The 20828-nt window shown below is 46.6% G+C and overlaps 1 protein-coding gene across 1 annotated transcript in view; it reads left to right on the top strand.

The window, feature by feature from the left end:
* The window catches only part of LOC126474691 (venom carboxylesterase-6-like), a 181557-nt gene that overhangs the window by 85146 nt on the left and 75583 nt on the right, over window positions 1–20828 (top strand). Inside the window, exon 3 of the mRNA XM_050102203.1 lies at window positions 1651–1935. Coding sequence (XP_049958160.1) covers window positions 1651–1935 — 285 coding nt within the window. The remainder of the gene's footprint in view (window positions 1–1650; window positions 1936–20828) is intronic.

Here is a 20828-nt window from a genome sequence, read left to right as displayed (position 1 = left end):
GTATATTCCACGCTTAATCTGTATTGGCTGTGATGTGATATTATCTGAATTTGTTTGGATATTAAGTGTGGTTTTCCAATTTCTCATTACTATGTTTAGGAACTGTATCAGTTTAGGATCTACTTTGTATATATCCAATATCTGTAGTAACCATGAGTGGGGTACACTATCAAAAGCTTTTTGGTAATCAATGTATGTGTAGTGTAGCGACCTTTGTTTAGTTTTAGATTGATATGTCACTTCTGCATCTATTATCAGTTGCTCTTTACATCCTCATGCTCCTTTGCAACTGCCTTTTTGTTCTTCATTTATAATTTTGTTCTGTGTTGCATGTGTCATTAATTTCTGTGTAATGACTAAAGTTAATATTTTGTAGATTGTTGGTAGGCATGTTATGGGGCGATATTTTGCTGGGTTTGCTGTGTCTGCTTGATCTTTATGTTTCAGATAAGTTATTCCTTGTGTAAGTGTATCAGGGACTGTGTATGGGTCTGCAATGTAATTGTTAAATAATTTAGTTAGATGTGAATGCGTTGAGGTGAACTTCTTTAGCCAGAAATTTGCTATTTTATCATTTCCAGGGGCTTTCCAATTGTGCGTAGAATTAATTGCTCGGGTGACTTCATGTTCCAAAATTATCACTTCAGGCATTTGTGGTACCACCTTGTATGTGTCTGTTTCTGCTTGTATCCACTGTGCATGTCTGCTATCGATGGGTTTGACCATATGTTGCTCCAGAAGTGTTCCATGTCTGTTATGTTTGGTGGATTGTCTAGGTTTCGAAACAAAATTAAGTCATTTATGGGGGGAAGGTATCAGTCAAGAAGATGTGTAAAAATCTAATTTTTGGGCCAAATAGTTTTTGTGGAATCGAATGATAAGAGTGTCAAAGCAGTCGGAACACGATGTGTCTGCACAGGCGAGCAGTGCAGTGACAAAATCGCGCACAGCGCGGAATGCAGGGAGCACGTCTTTGTAGCAGCGAAAGGGTTAATGCGGCCGTGGCGGCTTTACGTCATGAACTGCGCGCTCCCCCCTAAACCTAAGCTTGCGAACTATGCTATACTATGGCGCTGCTTCTATTGGCGCGTGCGTCGTGTGCAACTGGCAACGCAGCAATCTCCCGCGTCTGGCGGGCATGCGCGAGCCGCCAAGATAAAAGAATTGAACTATAGTCGTCGTCGGAGCCAACGTCTTGCTGCGTCAGTAAAATTCCGACAGTTCTGCGCTTCCTTGTTGAGATGATGACCAGTCACCAAGCTTTTGTTCACTGCTAGGCCCCCGTAGACATTCATCAAACGCCTATTATGCTCTGGTTTACCGCCAAAAAAAAAAAAAAAACTCAGTGAAGGGTGTCTGCTTGGAAAGCACCGCTGTTGCAGTCGCCATTTTGAAGGCTACGTGTAACGGAGCCACCTGTCGGAACCTCAAGAAACTACAGAGGCAGAAGCGGGAGTATTCCCCGACGTTCCACAACAAATTCTGCATGTTTTTCAACCGAAATTAGCCGAGGAAAGAATGTGATGCATTACTTAATAAATGTCCCTCGTATTTGTGATGGTTGTTTCATAAGTGCTTGTGCCCATGCTGCAGGTTATAGGCGTATGGTAAAGTTGTTGCACGACGCAATGATAGTGTCGGTGCCGGCAGCGCGCCATGTGGCTGTCGCCGGCGGCGGCGGCGCTCGCGCTGTCGCTGTGCCTCTGGCCGGAGCCCGGTGCGGTCGCCGAGCAGGACCTGACCGTGGTGCAGACGTCGGAGGGCGCGCTGCGCGGCCACATGATGACGTCGTTCGGCGGCCGGCTCTTCATCGCGTTCCGCGGCGTGCCGTACGCGCGCCCCCCCGTCGGCGTGCTGCGCTTCCGGCCGCCGGAGCCGCCCGTGCCCTGGACCGGCATCCGCTCTGCCAAGTACGAGGGCTCCGTCTGTCCGCAGGTAGGCCTGCACGCTGCCACTCACTATCTACATCTACATCTACATCTACGTGATTACTCTGCTATTCACAATAAAGTGCCTGGCAGAGTGTTCAGTGAACCACCTTCATGCTGTCTCTCTACTCTCTACCGTTCCACTCTCGAGCGGCACGCGGGAGAAACGAGCACTTAAATTTCTCCACGGGAGCCCTAATTTCTCTTACTTTATCGTGATGATAATTTCTCCCTATGTAGGTGGGTGCCAACAGAATGTTTTCACAATCGGAGGAGAAAACTGGTGATTGAAATTTCACGAGAAGATTCTATCGCAACAAAAACGCCTTTGTTTTAATGATTGCCACTCCAATTCACGTATCATGTCTGTGACACTATCTCCCGTATTTCGCGATAATACAAAACGAGCTGCCCTTCTTTGTACTTTTTCGATGTCATCCGTCAGTCCCACCTGATGCGGATCCCACACCGCACAGCACAGCAATACTCGAGAATAGGGTTGTGCATATATTTGAATTTTAAAAGGCACGACGAAATGTTTTGTACTAGATACGCATTGAGACGAAGTACTAACTAAGCAAAATATGAGGCGTATCGGAAGGTAAGTTCCGATCGGTCGTGAAGTGGTAACCAGGGTGAAAATGAAAAATGTTTTATTTGCAACATTTAGCTACAACTACCAGATAGTTATCTACAAAGTCGCCGATCCAACTTAGACATCTGTCGTAACGTTGTACAAACTTTCCAACGCCATCGTCACAGAAGGCAGCCGCCTGTGCTCTCCGCCAATTCTCTACGCTGGTCTACAGCTCGTTCTTTGTGCCAAAATGTTGTCTTCATAGCCAGTAGTTCATGTACTTACAGATGAAATCCACAGGGAACCATTTACGAGCTGTATTGTAGATTATCAAACACTTCCCATCGGAAACGCTACAGGAGCGTCTTCATTGCCCCTGCAGAATGCGGCCGAAAATTGTCGTGAAGAAGGAAACGCGTGACAGTTATGTACTCGAGAAAAGGGCGGACAAGCGTGGTGTAAGCGGCCTCTTTGGTAGACCTGTTGCACCTTCTAACTGTTCCTCCAATGAATCGCAGTCTTTCGTTGGCTCTACCCACAACATTATCTATGTAATCGTTCCAATTTATGGTATTTGTAATTGTAATCCCTAAGTATTTAGCTGAATTTACAGCCTTCAGATTTGTGTGACTTACCGCGTAATCTAAATTTAGCTGATTTCTTTTAGTACTCATGTGAATAACTTCACACTTTTTCTTATTCAGGATCAATTGCCACTTTTCGCACCATATAGATATCTTATCTAAATCATTCTGCAAGTCGTTTTGGTCATCTGATGACTTTTCAAGGCGGTAAATGACAGCATCATCTGCAAACATTCTAAGACGGCTACTCAGATTGTCTCCTATGTCGTTAATATAGATCAGGAACAATAGAGGACCTATAACACTTTCTTGGGGAACGCCGGATGTTACTTCCGTTTTACACGACGACTTTCCGTCTATTACTACGAACTGTGACCTTTCTGACAGGAAATCACGAATCCAGTCGCACAAGTGAGGCGATACTCTGTAGGTACGCAATTTGATTAGAAGACGCTTGTGAGGAACGGTGTCGAAAGCCTTCTGTAAATCTAAAAATATGGAATCAATTTAACATCCCCTGTCGATAGCACTTATTGCTTCATGAGTTTAAAGAGCTAGTTGTGTTTCACAAGAACGATATTTTCTGACTCAATGCTGACTATATGTCAATAAATCGTTTTCTTCGAGGTACTTCGTAATGTTCGAATACAGTATATGTTCTAAAACCCTACTGCAAATCGACGTTAGTGATATAGGCCCGTAATTCAGCGGATTACTCCTACTTCCCTTTTTGGGTATTGGTGTGACTTGAGTGATTTTCCAGTCTTTAGGTACGTATCTTTCTGCGAGCGAATGGTTGTATATAATTGCTAAATATGGAGCTATTTTATCAGCATAATCTATCTGATAGTCAAATCTGCTGCCTCAGTACACAGAGGATGTCCCACTCGTCTTGACAAGTCCAAATAACATTTGTCCAGATGCAAAGTAACAAATATATTACAATTTGCGGCATGGTTGTGGATTAAAACAGTGATCCAATAAGTGTAGAACTAGATTGATACTGATAGGACGAGAATGATTGCTCGTGACGTTTTTACATATGTGTAGTGTGGCCTGAAGAGATCATCCTCGATGACTTATTTTTCTAGGATGGGATGTAAGGATAAAAGGAAAACACTTTATTTATTACACATTCAGTTAGGCTTGGGCACTCAATGGGTCCTTTAGCCTGCTGTCTTTGGTGATATCTGTCTGCTGTGGAGGGTGAGATGTGTCTAGGCTGCTTCCTCGTGTTATGACGTATCGCCTATGCGGGATGAAACATTATTGACTTCGATACTCGATACTTGTGCCATCTTGCAGGGTTTACCGTTCCTACAGATTCTAATTGTCGAACTTCGACCCTAAGGGTATCGATTTTTTCAAAAACTCTTTTATAGTGGTCTCGTGGATTGTGGCGCCGATGTCGACGTTTCTTGTCCACCATGGAGCTCCTGTCATCCATCGGTGGCAAATGTTTTGCAGCGCTTGGAGTTTGTTGTAGTTGGAGACGCACGTAGTTTCCCACGAGGTGGAGCCATATAACATTGTGGGTTCCAACATTGCCTTATAAAATTAGAGTTTAGTCTTAGGGTTGAGATCCTTACTCTTCAGGAACGGAATCAATGACCTGGCCATCTTCTGGGCTGCCGTCTTCTTGTCGTCAATATGCTGCGTAAAGAGCAATCTTTTGTCAAGGTAGACACCGAGGTACTTCACTCCCGGCGACCATGGGACAAACTGATCAGCTGTTTGGAGTCTGTCGTTCAGAACTGGTTTCCTCCGTGTGAACATAACGGCTGCCGTCTTCGTCGGGTTGATCGTTATCTTACTTTGCAGCGCCGAGCGTTCCATTACATCAAATTGCCGTGGCATCCTAGCGATTAGCTGGTCCAAGTGTCGTCCAGTAGTCAGAAATGCCATATCGTCCGAGTAAAAACTCGCCGTAACAAGGGGGACTGTTGGGATGTCATTTGTATGTAAGTTGAAAAGCAGAGGCGAAATGACACAGCCCTGCGGAAATCCTGCAGAGATCAGTTTCATTTCGGAGTTTTTATCGTCGACTCGGACATACAGTTTCCTGTCCTGCAGAAAGTTGTCTGAGTCCAATGTAACAATCCGCAATAGGGGTAGTGCGATGTAGTTTGACGATAAGGTTGGGCCGCCACACCTTATCGTATGCTTTCTCAATGTCAAGGAATACACCAGTTGTGAAGTGCTGCTTGTTGTATCCTTCTTGTATCCGTTGGGTGATCCGTAGAAGTTCGACAGGTAACTTGTCCTTGAAACCGAATTGTTCGGGTCGTATAACATCATGCGCTGTAAGCGTGTCTTGGAGCCTCTTCAACTGCACTCTCTCGAGGACCTTGCCAAGGGTCGGCAAGAGGATAATTGGCCGATAACTGCTGGGTTCTGTTAGGTTTTTACCTGGCTTTGGGACTGGAACTATTCGAGCTTTCTTGCATGCCGTAGGAAAATATTCCCGCAGTAGACAGCTGTTGAAAATTCGGGTAAGCAGCACAGTTGGCTTCCTGGGCAACTTGTTTCAAATCGGTGTTGCTTATGGAATCGTTGCCTGGGGCGTTATTGCGAGTATTCCGGATAATTTTACGGATCTTTGGTGGTGTGGTGAGTTGTGGGCGGCTCTGCACAGGCGTAGTACGAAAAGCAGTCCATTCTGCTGTAACGACGGCTTCCTGTTCTTGCAGGCGGACGTCGTTCACGGGGGTCGCTGGTGTAGGCGTCTGTTCTTGGTAAGTCGTAGGGTCGTGACGTCTTCCACATCCAGACTTTTGTGCAGTCATCTTCCACTAGATGTACACTCCTGGAAATGGAAAAAAGAACACATTGACACCGGTGTGTCAGACCCACCATACTTGCTCCGGACACTGCGAGAGGGCTGTACAAGCAATGATCACACGCACGGCACAGCGGACACACCAGGAACCGCGGTGTTGGCCGTCGAATGGCGCTAGCTGCGCAGCATTTGTGCACCGCCGCCGTCAGTGTCAGCCAGTTTGCCGTGGCATACGGAGCTCCATCGCAGTCTTTAACACTGGTAGCATGCCGCGACAGCGTGGACGTGAACCGTATGTGCAGTTGACGGACTTTGAGCGAGGGTGTATAGTGGGCATGCGGGAGGCCGGGTGGACGTACCGCCGAATTGCTCAACACGTGGGGCGTGAGTTCTCCACAGTACATCGATGTTGTCGCCAGTGGTCGGCGGAAGGTGCACGTGCCCGTCGACCTGGGACCGGACCGCAGCGACGCACGGATGCACGCCAAGACCGTAGGATCCTACGCAGTGCCGTAGGGGACCGCACCGCCACTTTCCAGCAAATTAGGGACACTGTTGCTCCTGGGGTATCGGCGAGGACCATTCGCAACCGTCTCCATGAAGCTGGGCTACGGTCCCGCACACCGTTAGGCCGGCTTCCGCTTTCGCCCCAACATCGTGCAGCCCGCCTCCAGTGGTGTCGCGACAGGCGTGAATGGAGGGACGAATGGAGACGTGTCGTCTTCAGCGATGAGAGTCGCTTCTGCCTTGGTGCCAATGATGGTCGTATGCGTGTTTGGCGCCGTGCAGGTGAGCGCCACAATCAGGACTGCATACGACCGAGGCACACAGGGCCAACACCCGGCGTCATGGTGTGGGGAGCGATCTCCTACACTGGCCGTACACCACTGGTGATCGTCGAGGCGACACTGAATAGTGCACGGTACATCCAAACCGTCATCGAACCCATCGTTCTACCATTCCTAGACCGGCAAGGGAACTTGCTGTTCCAACAGGACAATGCACGTCCGCATGTATCCCGTGCCACCCAACGTGCTCTAGAAGGTGTAAGTCAACTACCCTGGCCAGCAAGATCTCCGGATCTGTCCCCCATTGAGCATGTTTGGGACTGGATGAAGCGTCGTCTCACGCGGTCTGCACGTCCAGCACGAACGCTGGTCCAACTGAGGCGCCAGGTGGAAATGGCATGGCAAGCCGTTCTACAGGACTACATCTAGCATCTCTACGATCGTCTCCATGGGAGAATAGCAGCCTGCATTGCTGCGAAAGGTGGATATACACTGTACTAGTGCCGACATTGTGCATGCTCTGTTGCCTGTGTCTATGTGCCTGTGGTTCTGTCAGTGTGATCATGTGATGTATCTGACCCCAGGAATGTGTCAATAAAGTTTCCCCTTCCTGGGACAATGAATTCACGGTGTTCTTATTTCAATTTCCAGGAGTGTAGTTGCTATTGACATTCCTGAAATGTTTAGACACTTTCACAACGGATGTGCTTATTTACCAAATCATTGAGCTTATTACACCACAATATGAATAAAGTGTCTACTATTTCTTCTTATATCAGTGGAGATCGAATAATTTTGTGTCTTCTATAGACGATTCTGTTAACGCACCAGGTTTCTGAGTCTCCTTCAAGCTTTTCCGCAGGAGCATTGGGTCTCGTCTTCCTCTCGTTTACGCACCGGATATAGTCCAGAAATGTCAGGAATCAGTTGTCAGGACCCGAAAAGACTAAACGACTACTTTGTGTCATTATTAGACAGGCTGGAGCTATTTAATATTTTTCGGAATTCTGTTTATTAAGTAAAATTTTTTAAAAGTGCATAGACCACAGTGGTGTGCAGCGTACATGAAGAAGGTTCAAGTTTCCGTACTAAGCTCGACATACTTTACACAGTAACACTTGTGTCACAAGTCGGATGTACTATCTTTCACACTGTAGCGGTAGAAATGGAAACTAAATAGTTGCGTAGCCTGATACATTAAATAAGATATCACATAGCTGAAAATCCAATTCATATAGAAGGACTCTAAGTTGATGAACGTGTGCAAACATCTTTGATAGCATCACTTACCGTGAAACAGATACATTTGTAAAGCGGGTACCGCTAGGACGACGAGTCTGCAGAGTATTATCTGTCTTCTTTTTTACACTATTATCAAGACTGGATAGTTCTTTCCTGGGTTACTTTAGAAACCTACAGGAGGAATTCGCAAACAAGATAAATTACATGAATGGAGAAAAGAGGTTTCCTTACAGAAATACAGTATGAAATCATCCCCGTATCGTAATAGACTTATTTACTTATGTATGCAGTTTGGACAAGAAGAGAATAGAAGCTTTCGAAATGTGGTACTACAGAAGAATGCTGAAGATTAGATGGGTAGATCAAATAACTAATGAGGAGGTATTGAATGGGATTGGGGAGAAGAGAAGTTTGTGGCACAACTTGACTAGAAGAAGGGATCGGTTGGTAGGACATGTTCTGTGGGATCAAGTGATCACCAATTCGGTATTGGAGGGCAGCGTGGAGGGTAAAAATCGTAGAGGAAGACCAAGAGTTGAATGCACTAAACAGATACAGATGGATGTAGGCTGCGGTAGGTACTGGGAGATGAAGAAGCTTGCACAGGATAGAGTAGCATGGAGAGCTGCATCAAACCAGTCTCAGGACTCAAGACCACAACAACAACAAAACAATGTCATTTTGCCAAAAGGCAATAAATTAAAATCAGTGTGAATATAAGAAAGCATTTATTTACACATTCTATATAAACGTCTGAAGTGTTGTCCAGTGTTACCCCAAAACCGACGTAGAATTTGTCGTAATGCTGTACCAGACTCCCTAGCTACCATTCTGTTAAGATATATGTGTCTTGGGAGTGCAACATAAATGGTTGACTGGGGGTTGAGGGACTAAAAAGCAAAGGAACATGAATGCACGATCGTATTTATATGAACTGATTTTGGCCCATCAGTTGTAGTCAAAGCACCGATCACACACCGCTGCAGAACAGTTTCTGTGTTTTACAAAATTACTAGTATTTCTCCGCAGATTTTTTAACGAATGTATGAATAAATGAATGCATCTGCAGTTGATTACATTGGCTGGATAACTTAGAAATACGAGGAATGCCTATGACATTCAGTAGTTAACTCATTAATGTGTGACACAGTTGTAGTGACGCTGGTTATTTAAGTAACTAAAGCAGGCAGCCAAATTCACAAGAAACAGACTCAGGGTCTCTTGCAATTCGTAAATAATCAATCAGACTGTTAAGTCCATAATATGTTCTATATGAAAACTCTAAGGTTCTTGTATGGTCTCACTCACAGAAAAATTCTAATTCGCTGTATGTGCTGGGCTCTCGAAATGACTAAATTGTCAACATTTGCACTATTCAGCCACTTGCCACACACAACTCAAAAAACGCAAACTTTATAAGCGAATGTCCTGGAAACAGAACTCTTCACCCTTTGGAGTCAAAAAACCTATCCCACCCATCCTTCTGAACATCCAAGTCCAGCTTCAAAGCGTTCCCTCACTAAGCCTTTCAACTGCCTTCCCATTCGTTGCCACTATCTCTCTTTCCTACCAAGCCATTCCTTCCTATTGACGTGCATTATGTTACATTTCACTATATCTACAGGGTCTAGTCCATGACCCCTATACTCATCAGTACCGTGTCGATCAGGGTGCAGTGAGGGGGCATGTGTTTGTGCTCTAGAGTGCCAAGAAAAAAATCATTCACAGTGACTTGTTTATTATTCATAATACAGAATGGTCTTCCCAGGGCTCTAGCTGCTCAGCCGGTTTTGCGCAGACCCCGTCAGCATTAGGAGGCACCGTTACGTCACAGCCGGCCTGTTCCCCCAGGCGTCGTAGCCAGCACGGACCACGCCGGTGGACAATAGCTCTCTGAAGCGCTCTCGCTGACGTAGAAGACGTGCCCCCAGGAGATTCACCCTCCAGCCCTCCAGCCCAGCAGTGTTGGGCCAGAAGACTCCAGTTATGAGACAGAGGTCGGCTTCATGTGTTGGCTTCCAACACTACGGCGGACGGCGAACAGCTTCTTGCCCCGCTATCAAGCTCCTGTAGGCCAGTAGGCCGATAGCGGTTTCTGCAGCCCATAAGAATCCAGAAGTTGGTGCTACAGCGTACCGTGGGAGTCACTCTTGAAAGGTTTTGTATTTTTACTGGCACTTCCCATGCGCCCCACTGCAGTGGAGGTACGACTCTCGTTTGGTCAGGCTTCAGATTTTCGTAACTTAGTCTTTCAGACGCTCTTTTCTGCTGTGTCAGAGGTTGAATAGATACTGTCGCGCTGGATCTGGGCTTTCTGGTGACACTATGCTCTGTCACCAATATGACTTCGTCGTTTTGCCCCATAATGTCATTGTGACTTGTTTGCGGATTTTGGGCGCTCGCAATCGCTTCTGCATTCACCTCGTCGTACTCAGAATTTTCCCCTAGTTGGCAGTCTGATGGTCATTGAATCAGGCAATTTGGCTTCAGTAAATATTTAGTCTTTGCCTGGGATACTATTCTGTGGTGAATCACAACTTGGGATGAATAAGCCAACATTAATAAAAAGAGTTTCATAATATATCGCGCTTAAAACGATCACAATGACATCAAACACTGTACAGGGTATTCAGAAAATAGTGTCACCTTTATCTATATGAGGCAGTATTGGTCGAAACTAGATGAGGAGTCCCTACAATTATATGCCTGGAAAACCAATACCTGTTGAGATATGGCCTAATCTGTCCTCTCATTCATATCTGTTACGTTGAGATAGACACTAGAGGCAGTGCTGGATGTGGTTACCACATGTCCTTACACGTACTTCAGCATATCTTCGCAGTGAATCAAATACATCATGCATTGTTCACACACATGTGCAGGTTATCGACGAGGTGGGCAAACACCAACACCTTTAAATCTCCCAAAGGGCAGAAATATAACAGATTCAGGTCAGGTGAACGGGGAGGCCGTGCTACCAGACCTCCTTGGCCAATCTTTCGCCCATGTAGTATCGCAGTGAGGTAGTCTCATACGACCGCTAGAGAATGGAATGGTGCCGCAGGTGCAAAACCGCAGTTGTCTTTCTGCAAGTGTAACGTTTTCCAATAGCACTGGTAATTAATCATTCATAAATTGGTGATACACAATACCCATTAATGTGTTTGGTAAAGCATATGGCCCTGCGAGTCTGTCACCAGCAACTCCTGTCTATCTACTGATTCTGATAACATATTGGTGGCTCACCTCCATGACTGCTCGAGAATCTTCATCTGCTCACACGTGGATATTGTGGTAATTTGCTATGCCATCTCTTGTGATGACTGATACCACCACATAATATACATTACTTGCCACATTTGAAACGTCCGATATACCAACAGGGACTGGTTTCTGAACACGTAATTATAGAATCTTTTCTTTTGTCTTTGAGCAGTACTACCTCCTGCAGGAACATGTCACTTTTTAAAAATCTTCTGTATTCAAAATTAATAATAAAATATTTCACTAATATGAATATTCTACTGCTAGCCTAAGACATAAATAACCTGTAAGTTTTTATTATTAAGTAAAGCTGTAGAAGTTTAGAAATACCAGTCTTGCATACTTTGATGTGTGCATTAAAAGTCTCTATGTGTTTTTTTGTTGAATTTCTGCCGTAGACGATCGTAACGAGAGTTCCATTTACAAACATGCCCGCTGGTTATGCCGCGTGGGCCGTCCCACCTTAGCTGCCGGTGTAGCTGCCCCGGACGAAACACATCTCTAAACGATACACCAGAGCGTGTTCGCTAAAGTAGCACCCCTTTCAGCTTTATATATTGGGATTAATGCGGTACCAATTACACGCAGAAACATTCTGTCTTGTCGGATCTCTAAAGAAACTCCCACCTAATTTTTCTAAACTGTGCTGTGAGCTCATGGCTTAAAATTCATAGTCTTACAAGTGCTCTATTTCGGCGTTCCTCGCTGAAATACTGTAACACATTAGGTTCGTTTGAGTAAGGATCAGCACCAGTCACGACTATGTGAATTCATTTGTTCGAGACGTTATTGCAGTTGCAATGAGTCATGACTGACCGAAAGCTGGGCGAGTGCTTGTCAATGGATGGTCATGGTTAATCTGGACTGGTCACAGATATTTATTCTTGCAATTCCAAAGTGTTTAATTACATTCCTACAACGAGAACTCGTTGAAGAAACAAGTACTAGATTCCTGCTAGCCTTTTAAGCGGACGATACATCTGAACCTTGTCGAAATTTATTGCATCCTAGTCTAATTTTACTTCCTTAAGGGATTTTCCAGCTGTAATGGGTTGTGCCTATGAATCCTGGACTACGGAAAGCAAAAAGGTCTCAATATCCTCTGTCAATTTCACTTTCAAAATGAATAATTTTCCATATAACGGGTGCAACATAAGATCCGACAGATATGGGTAAAAACTGTATCATTGTCATAGTGAGATGCACAGGATAACTTGACTCAATGAAGAACAGGCATCGGTAACAATATGCATACAGTACAGTTACATATACACTCCTGGAAATTGAAATAAGAACACCGTGAATTCATTGTCCCAGGAAGGGGAAACTTTATTGACACATTCCTGGGGTCAGATACATCACATGATCACACTGACAGAACCACAGGCACATAGACACAGGCGACAGAGCATGCACAATGTCGGCACCAGTACAGTGTATATCCACCTTTCGCAGCAATGCAGGCTGCTATTCTCCCATGGAGACGATCGTAGAGATGCTGGATGTAGTCCTGTGGAACGGCTTGCCATGCCATTTCCACCTGGCGCCTCAGTTGGACCAGCGTTCGTGCTGGACGTGCAGACCGCGTGAGACGACGCTTCATCCAGTCCCAAACATGCTCAATGGGGGACAGTTCCGGAGATCTTGCTGGCCAGGGTAGTTGACTTACACCTTCTAGAGCACGTTGGGTGGCACGGGATACATGCGGACGTGCATTGTCCTGTTGGAAGAGCAAGTTCCCTTGCCGGTCTAGGAATGGTAGAACGATGGGTTCGATGACGGTTTGGATGTACCGTGCACTATTCAGTGTCCCCTCGACGATCACCAGTGGTGTATGGCCAGTGTAGGAGATCGCTCCCCACACCATGATGCCGGGTGTTGGCCCTGTGTGCCTCGGTCGTATGCAGTCCTGATTGTGGCGCTCACCTGCACGGCGCCAAACACGCATACGACCATCATTGGCACCAAGGCAGAAGCGACTCTCATCGCTGAAGACAACACGTCTCCATTCGTCCCTCCATTCACGCCTGTCGCGACACCACTGGAGGCGGGCTGCACGATGTTGGGGCGTGAGCGGAAGACGGCCTAACGGTGTGCGGGACCGTAGCCCAGCTTCATGGAGACGGTTGCGAATGGTCCTCGCCGATACCCCAGGAGCAACAGTGTCCCTAATTTGCTGGGAAGTGGCGGTGCGGTCCCCTATGGCACTGCGTAGGATCCTACGGTCTTGGCGTGCATCCGTGCGTCGCTGCGGTCCGGTCCCAGGTCGACGGGCACGTGCACTTTCCGCCGACCACTGGCGACAACATCGATGTACTGTGGAGACCTCACGCCCCACGTGTTGAGCAATTCGGCGGTACGTCCACCCGGCCTCCCGCATGCCCACTATACGCCCTCGCTCAAAGTCCGTCAACTGCACATACGGTTCACGTCCACGCTGTCGCGGCATGCTACCAGTGTTAAAGACTGCGATGGAGCTCCGTATGCCACGGCAAACTGGCTGACACTGACGGCGGCGATGCACAAATGCTGCGCAGCTAGCGCCATTCGACGGCCAACACCGCGGTTCCTGGTGTGTCCGCTGTGCCGTGCGTGTGATCATTGCTTGTACACCCCTCTCGCAGTGTCCGGGGCAAGTATGGTGGGTCTGACACACCGGTGTCAATGTGTTCTTTTTTCCATTTCCAGGAGTGTATATACCGGTGAAATTAAACTGCGTACCCGGTAGCGTTCTCGCTTCCCGCGCCCGGGTTCCCGGGTTCGATTCCCGGCGGTGTCAGAGATTTTCTCTGCCTCGTGATGACTGGGTGTTGTGTGATGTCCTTAGGTTAGTTAGGTTTAAGTAGTTCTAAGTTCTAGGGGACTGATGACCATAGATGTTAAGTCCCATAGTGCTCAGAGCCAAACTGCGTACCAGATTCGTAACGAGTCTTGGCAGTGACCAAACAAAGCACTATCTGTTCAGATGTTCGGATGTGTAGATGTTTACATTTAATACCCACTTTTAAAGCAACAATAGTGCATACGAAAATGAAAAATTTTGATAAATGTTCTACGGTCGCAGGTTCGAATCCTGCCTCGGGCATGGATGTGTGTGATATCCTTAGGTTAGTTAGGTTTAAGTAGTTCTAAGCTCTAGGGGACTGATGACCGCAGATGTTAAGTCCCTTAGTGCTCAGAGCCATTTGAAACATTTGATAAATGTTTATCTAGGAAATATTATTACACTACCACTGATTTACCTGCTATCAAAGGCCTGGCTAGGCAGCCACAATAATGTTGAATGAGACGCAGCTGACAATGTACTTCTCTGTAGCATACTGAGGTACGGTCCGTACCGCTTGAAACGATATTGCGTTAAACCGAGCGATGTGGCAAAGTGGTTAGCTCTCTGGCCTCGCATTTGGGAGGGGGACAGTTCAAACCCCCGGCCGGCCATTCAGAATCAGATCGTCTGTGATTTCCCTAAATCGCTTAAGGCAAATCCAGGTCCCTTGAAAAAGGCACTGCTGATTTCCTTCCCTATCCTCTCCTAATCCGAGCTTGTGCTCCGTCTATAATGGACTTACTGTCGCCCGGACGTTAAATACTAATTTTTTTCTTTTTGTATATTACATTAACTGTTCGTGACTTTCTAAATAAAAATAGTTTTTGCGTACGAAGTTAATTCATTGACACTAACCTGGTGTACTTATGTTTGTTAATATACTGAATGCCAATAGCACTAGCCATACGTTCGTACACTGGCCACATTGTAGCCACTCTCTACCAATTTAACCACTGATGATTTTCCTTGAAACTAGTTGATTACCAGCATATATTTCCTATTATTTTTCATAAATATCCGCTATCGCCAGATATTAAATAAAAATGAATATCTCCTCTGATATATACTGCATTTTGTAGTCAAATATTGGCCGTTAATCTAACGTGTACTGCAAGCCACACCGGGGACAAATTTTGCTACTTTTCGTAATTGCCATTTACCTTCAGTTTCTGCTTTTACAGTATTCGGAATGGGGATGTATGGCGCAGGAAGAAGTAGCAGTGTACAGGTGTAAGACAATCAGATCACGTTGTCGAGAATGTAGTTAAAATTGGTTGTGTAATTTCATGCGTCGCTGTACTATGAGGGATTTGACGCGGGGTGTTTTACCAGTCAGTTAGGAGGATTAAGACATGTATACAGTTTTGAATATCGGAATCTTCTTGGGCCTTTAAGCTACATTCTGAATTATTTAGGTTCCGTCGTTGGAGTTACCCCGTTAGTGGAGGCACGTTCCAACTACGTAGGATTAATTAAATACCACCTACACGTAGCGCCATTAGAAAAGCACGAGTTTACCGAAATACCACTAAACTGCTCGTAAGCTCCTAAGCAGGTCGAAAGTTTGCGTCTGAGTAGGGAGTAGGGTGTACTGCGCCAACCCTCTGATCGGAATATACTGTCGCCTCCAGATTCTGGATTGAGAACGCTACAGTAAGGCAATTGGGTCTCTAATCACTATGCTCTATTGATGGTTTTACAAAAGACAACGATGGCGTTTCGACAGTCATCTTAACAAGTCAACTTTTTAAAAAATGGGGATGTTGCCCTAAAGAACAAATAGATTGTAGGCCGATAAGCATCCACACGTACTCAAATTAAATACTAGTGCTGACCGCCCTGCTTTATTATATCACAGACAGCTGCTATTGAGTAGAAGAATGCTGTCAAATATTTTCTTCTGCAGTGCTTAAATATTTGCAGCGTACCACCGAATCGGCATTGTGTTAAACCGATCCAAATAAATATCTGTTTGATACTACCAATCAATGTGCTCCGTTTGGTATGAGTCTGATGTCTGGGATATATGGCGTGAAGGGTATAAAAAGTTTAGTTTAACAATTCATATGTTAAACGAGGACTCTGTTTGAAACTTTCTAACAATGAAGAACTGTCACCCAAGGACAAAATGAGAAAAGAAGCCGGACACATGGGGGTAGGACTCACGCTTTGAGGGTTCCGCACAAACTTCATTATGTGTATAGATCGTTAATCTACAGATTTTGATCAATGAGTCTATCCGTATCAAAATATGGGACACAAATGGTTGTATCTTTTGATTACATTGACTGAGAAGCTTATTTTTTATACCATCAAGGGACCGCAGACCTTAGCATTTCACATAAATAGATTCAAATGGCTCTCAGCACTATGGGACTTAACATCTTAGGTCATCAGTCTCCTAGAACTTAGAACTACTTAAACGTAACTAACCTAAGGACTTCACACACATCCATGCCCCAAGCAGGATTCGAACCTGCGACCGTATCAGTTGCACGGTTCCGGACTGGAGCGCCTAGAACCGCTCGGCCACCGCAGCGGGCTAGCATTTCACATAAATTTCAACTTGAGACGTCTACCCGTTCCTGAAGAAAAGGGGTCTTAACAGACGGACACACAGACTGGCGGGCAATAAAATATTCTTATATTGGTTCGTTTCATTTTTACCGGTGGAGGTATGGAACCCAAAAAAAGAGAACGGAACGGGGCAGAATTAGCACCACAAAATTTGTGGCACGAGTCTATAAAGTGGCTTCATGTTAACACGAAGCCCACTAACTTTTACGTGCATGATATGAGAGACTCCGAAGTAACTCTCTGGATTTATTGGCTTCTGCAGTGTCCGGCGAGCAGTACGAAGTACTGCGAATTCTCTATAGCACGATTTTTGTCTCAAACCTAAAAAAAATGCTTCTTTATTAGACATAGGAAGCTTTAATTATGCTTGTTGTCATAAAAATCATGTTGTCTGCGATTCAAGTAAGTGGTATACAAGTAAGAGTATACAAGTCTCCCCGTCTTTGCTAAACTCGTCACACAATATATGTCAACTGACAATACTGTGAAAACGATAGCTTGCTACTCATCACATAGCGGAGATGTTGGTCTGGCTTCAACAGCCACAGACAGTGGTCATGTGAGCGTGAGTTGCGTTTGTGTGAATGTGTGTGTATATGATGTCTACTTAAGAAGAAGGCCTCATGGCCCAAAGCTTATTTGTTAAGCAGCCTTTTTGTTGTTCCTGTCTACGACTCAACTTCTCCGTTATAAGGCAAGTAGCTCAGGGATGCGTGTTAACTAACCTCTGCATGTTGCGATTTTACAGGAGGAGGAGGAGGAGGAGGAGAAGACTAGTGTTTAACGTCCCGTCGAAAACGAGGTCATTGAGACAAGCTCGGATAAGGGAAGGATTGGGAAGGAAATCGGCCGTGCCCTTTCAAAGGAACCATCCTAGCATTTGCCTGAGACAATTTAGGGAAATCACGGAAAATCTAAATCAGGATGTCCGCAGACGGGTTTGAACCGTCGTCCTCTCAAATGCGAGTACAGTGAGCTAACCACTGCGCCACCTTGAGATTTTACAAAGCACGTTCCATGACAGGTGCTTCCCCATTCATACGACATCCATGAGTTAAAATAACGTCCATGGACAAAGTAAAACTTTTGTGTCGTCTTCTCATGTGAATTTGGATGGATCATATTCACTGAATCAATGCAGCTTAAATGCTAAAGGCATTAGGCGCAATAACGTTGTATCTGTCTTCTCTTCCTGACAAGATACAATATTAAGAGAAACAGTGTTGCAGCCACCTACAACCATTGGAATAAATCAGCAGTGAAGGTTGAAATTGTGTGTCGGACCGCGACTCGAACCTGGTTGCTCTGATTCTCTAGAAGTGTTACCATAACCACCTCCGTCATTCGGACCCTCTTCACGGCTGACCCTAGTTCTCAACCTGTTTCCCGCGAGTAGCAACCCCTTCCATTAACACCACTGTTGTAGCATTTGCTAAGTTCCGGAGTGGTTCGGAAGATGCGGCGCACCGGCACTGAAAGTACCTAGAGCCGGACATGTCCGGCAGAACAGACAACACATGGCAGGGCGAGAATTCGAATCGGCCAGCTAGCGCGTCCAGATGGCCGAGGCGCGGCGCACGGTAGCTCAGCGTGTTCGGTCAGAAGGTTAGCTGCCCTCTCTAATAAAAAACTGAGTTAGTGGATGAGCGATTAACTTGAACAAGCGGCATGGGTTGTCCTGCCCAAACAAACAGAACGATCAAAATGAGATAAAAAAAGGCGGTTAAAGTAACCGTTCAAGAGGAGTGGGGAATCCAAGTTCGAGTCCCTGTCCTGCAAAAATTTCAACCTTCATCACTAATTTATTCCGATGCCAGTCCGCGGCTGAAGTCTTATTTTTCGCAATATTGTATTTTTACGGCCGCTGAAACACCAGTTGTGTCTTTTCTGTCACCCATGGCCACAAACCAATTTACAATATACACTCCTGCAAATTGAAATAAGAACACCGTGAATTCATTGTCCCAGGAAGGGGAAACTTTATTGACACATTCCTGGGGTCAGATACATCACATGATCACACTGACAGAACCACAGGCACATAGACACAGGCAACAGAGCATGCACAATGTCGGCACTAGTACAGTGTATATCCACCTTTCGCAGCAATGCAGGCTGCTATTCTACCATGGAGACGATCGTAGAGATGCTGGATGTAGTCCTGTGGAACGGCTTGCCATGCCATGCCATTTCCACCTGGCGCCTCAGTTGGACCAGCGTTCGTGCTGGACGTGCAGACCGCGTGAGACGACGCTTCATCCAGTCCCAAACATGCTCAATGGGGGACAGATCCGGAGATCTTGCTGGCCAGGGTAGTTGACTTACACCTTCTAGAGCACGTTGGGTGGCACGGGATACATGCGGACGTGCATTGTCCTGTTGGAACAGCAAGTTTCCTTGCCGGTCTAGGAATGGTAGAACGATGGGTTCGATGACGGTTTGGATGTACCGTGCACTATTCAGTGTCCCCTCGACGATCACCAGTGGTGTACGGCCAGTGTAGGAGATCGCTCCCCACACCATGATGCCGGGTGTTGGCCCTGTGTGCCTCGGTCGTATGCAGTCCTGATTGTGGCGCTCACCTGCACGGCGCCAAACACGCATACGACCATCATTGGCACCAAGGCAGAAGCGACTCTCATCGCTGAAGACAACACGTCTCCATTCGTCCCTCCATTCACGCCTGTCGCGACACCACTGGAGGCGGGCTGCACGATGTTGGGGCGTGAGCGGAAGACGGCCTAACGGTGTGCGGGACCGTAGCCCAGCTTCGTGGAGACGGTTGCGAATGGTCTCGCCGATACCCCAGGAGCAACAGTGTCCCTAATTTGCTGGGAAGTGGCGGTGCGGTCCCCTACGGCACTGCGTAGGATCCTACGGTCTTGGCGTGCATCCGTGCGTCGCTGCGGTCGGGTCCCAGGTCGACGGGCACGTGCACCTTCCGCCGACCACTGGCGACAACATCGATGTACTGTGGAGACCTCACGCCCCACGTGTTGAGCAATTCGGCGGTACGTCCACCTGGCCTCCCGCATGCCCACTATACGCCCTCGCTCAAAGTCCGTCAACTGCACATACGGTTCACGTCCACGCTGTCGCGGCATGCTACCAGTGTTAAAGACTGCGATGGAGCTCCGTATGCCACGGCAAACTGGCTGACACTGACGGCGGCGGTGCACAAATGCTGCGCCGCTAGCGCCATTCGACGGCCAACACCACGGTTCCTGGTGTGTCCGCTGTGCCGTGTGTGTGATCATTGCTTGTACAGCCCTCTCGCAGTGTCCGGAGCAAGTATGGTGGGTCTGACACACCGGTGTCAATGTGTTCTTTTTTCCATTTCCAGGAGTGTATATATATATATATATACGTAGGTTGGAACAAATAGTGGCAACACTGCTGTGGAGACACTATGTAATGAAACCTACTATTGTCGCTGATAGCACACGTTGTTGCAGTCCCACGTCACCGGCATGCGCATAATCGAGGGAAGTACAGTCACTTCTGAGCGAGCGGTCTAACGTAACGGTGTCACTATGTTTTCGAAACAGGAACAACGGAGTTGGATCAAGATTGAATGTGCCAGAGGTCGTACAGCACGACAGTGTCATCAAGGTCTTCAAGAGGCGTGCAGGGAATCGGCATTGCCATGCAGAACAATGACACGTTGGGTAAAAGCCTTCAACGAAGGTTGGAAAACTGTGGCCGACATGCATCGGGCAGGTCATTCTAGCGTCTCTGAAGAAGGAGTGCGTGCTGTTGCCACGTTAGTGTACAGTGATCGACGCAAAACGATTCGTGAGCTCGCCCACGAAACCAGATTAGCGCATACGACTGTGCTTCGCATCCTGAAGGAACGCCCGGGGATGTGAAATATTGCATCACGATGTGTTTCGCATCACTTGACGGAAATGCAGAAATGGATGCGTTACGACGATGCTCAGATGCACTTGGAGCTCTATGAGCGCGAAGGAGAGGATTTATTATGGCGTATCGTAACAGTGGATGAGACGGGCCACATCGTACGAGCCAAAACTGAAACGCCAGTCCAACGAATGGCGTCATTATGGGTCGCCGCGAAAGTCGAAAGTGCGTCAGAGCCCCAGTATAGTGAAAGTTATGCTGATTCTCGTGTACGACTGTGATGGTGTTATCCTAACGCATTACGTTCCTCCACAGCATACAGTCAATGCACAGTATTACTGTTGGTTTCTGGAGCATCACCTGCGACAAGCTTTGCGAAAGAAGCGGCGACACTTTCTGCG

The sequence above is a fragment of the Schistocerca serialis genome, chromosome 1 (assembly GCF_023864345.2).
Source record: "Schistocerca serialis cubense isolate TAMUIC-IGC-003099 chromosome 1, iqSchSeri2.2, whole genome shotgun sequence".
NCBI lineage: Eukaryota > Metazoa > Arthropoda > Insecta > Orthoptera > Acrididae > Schistocerca > Schistocerca serialis.
Note: the sequence above shows the minus strand (reverse complement) of the source record. Positions and strands in the feature narration are given on the sequence as shown.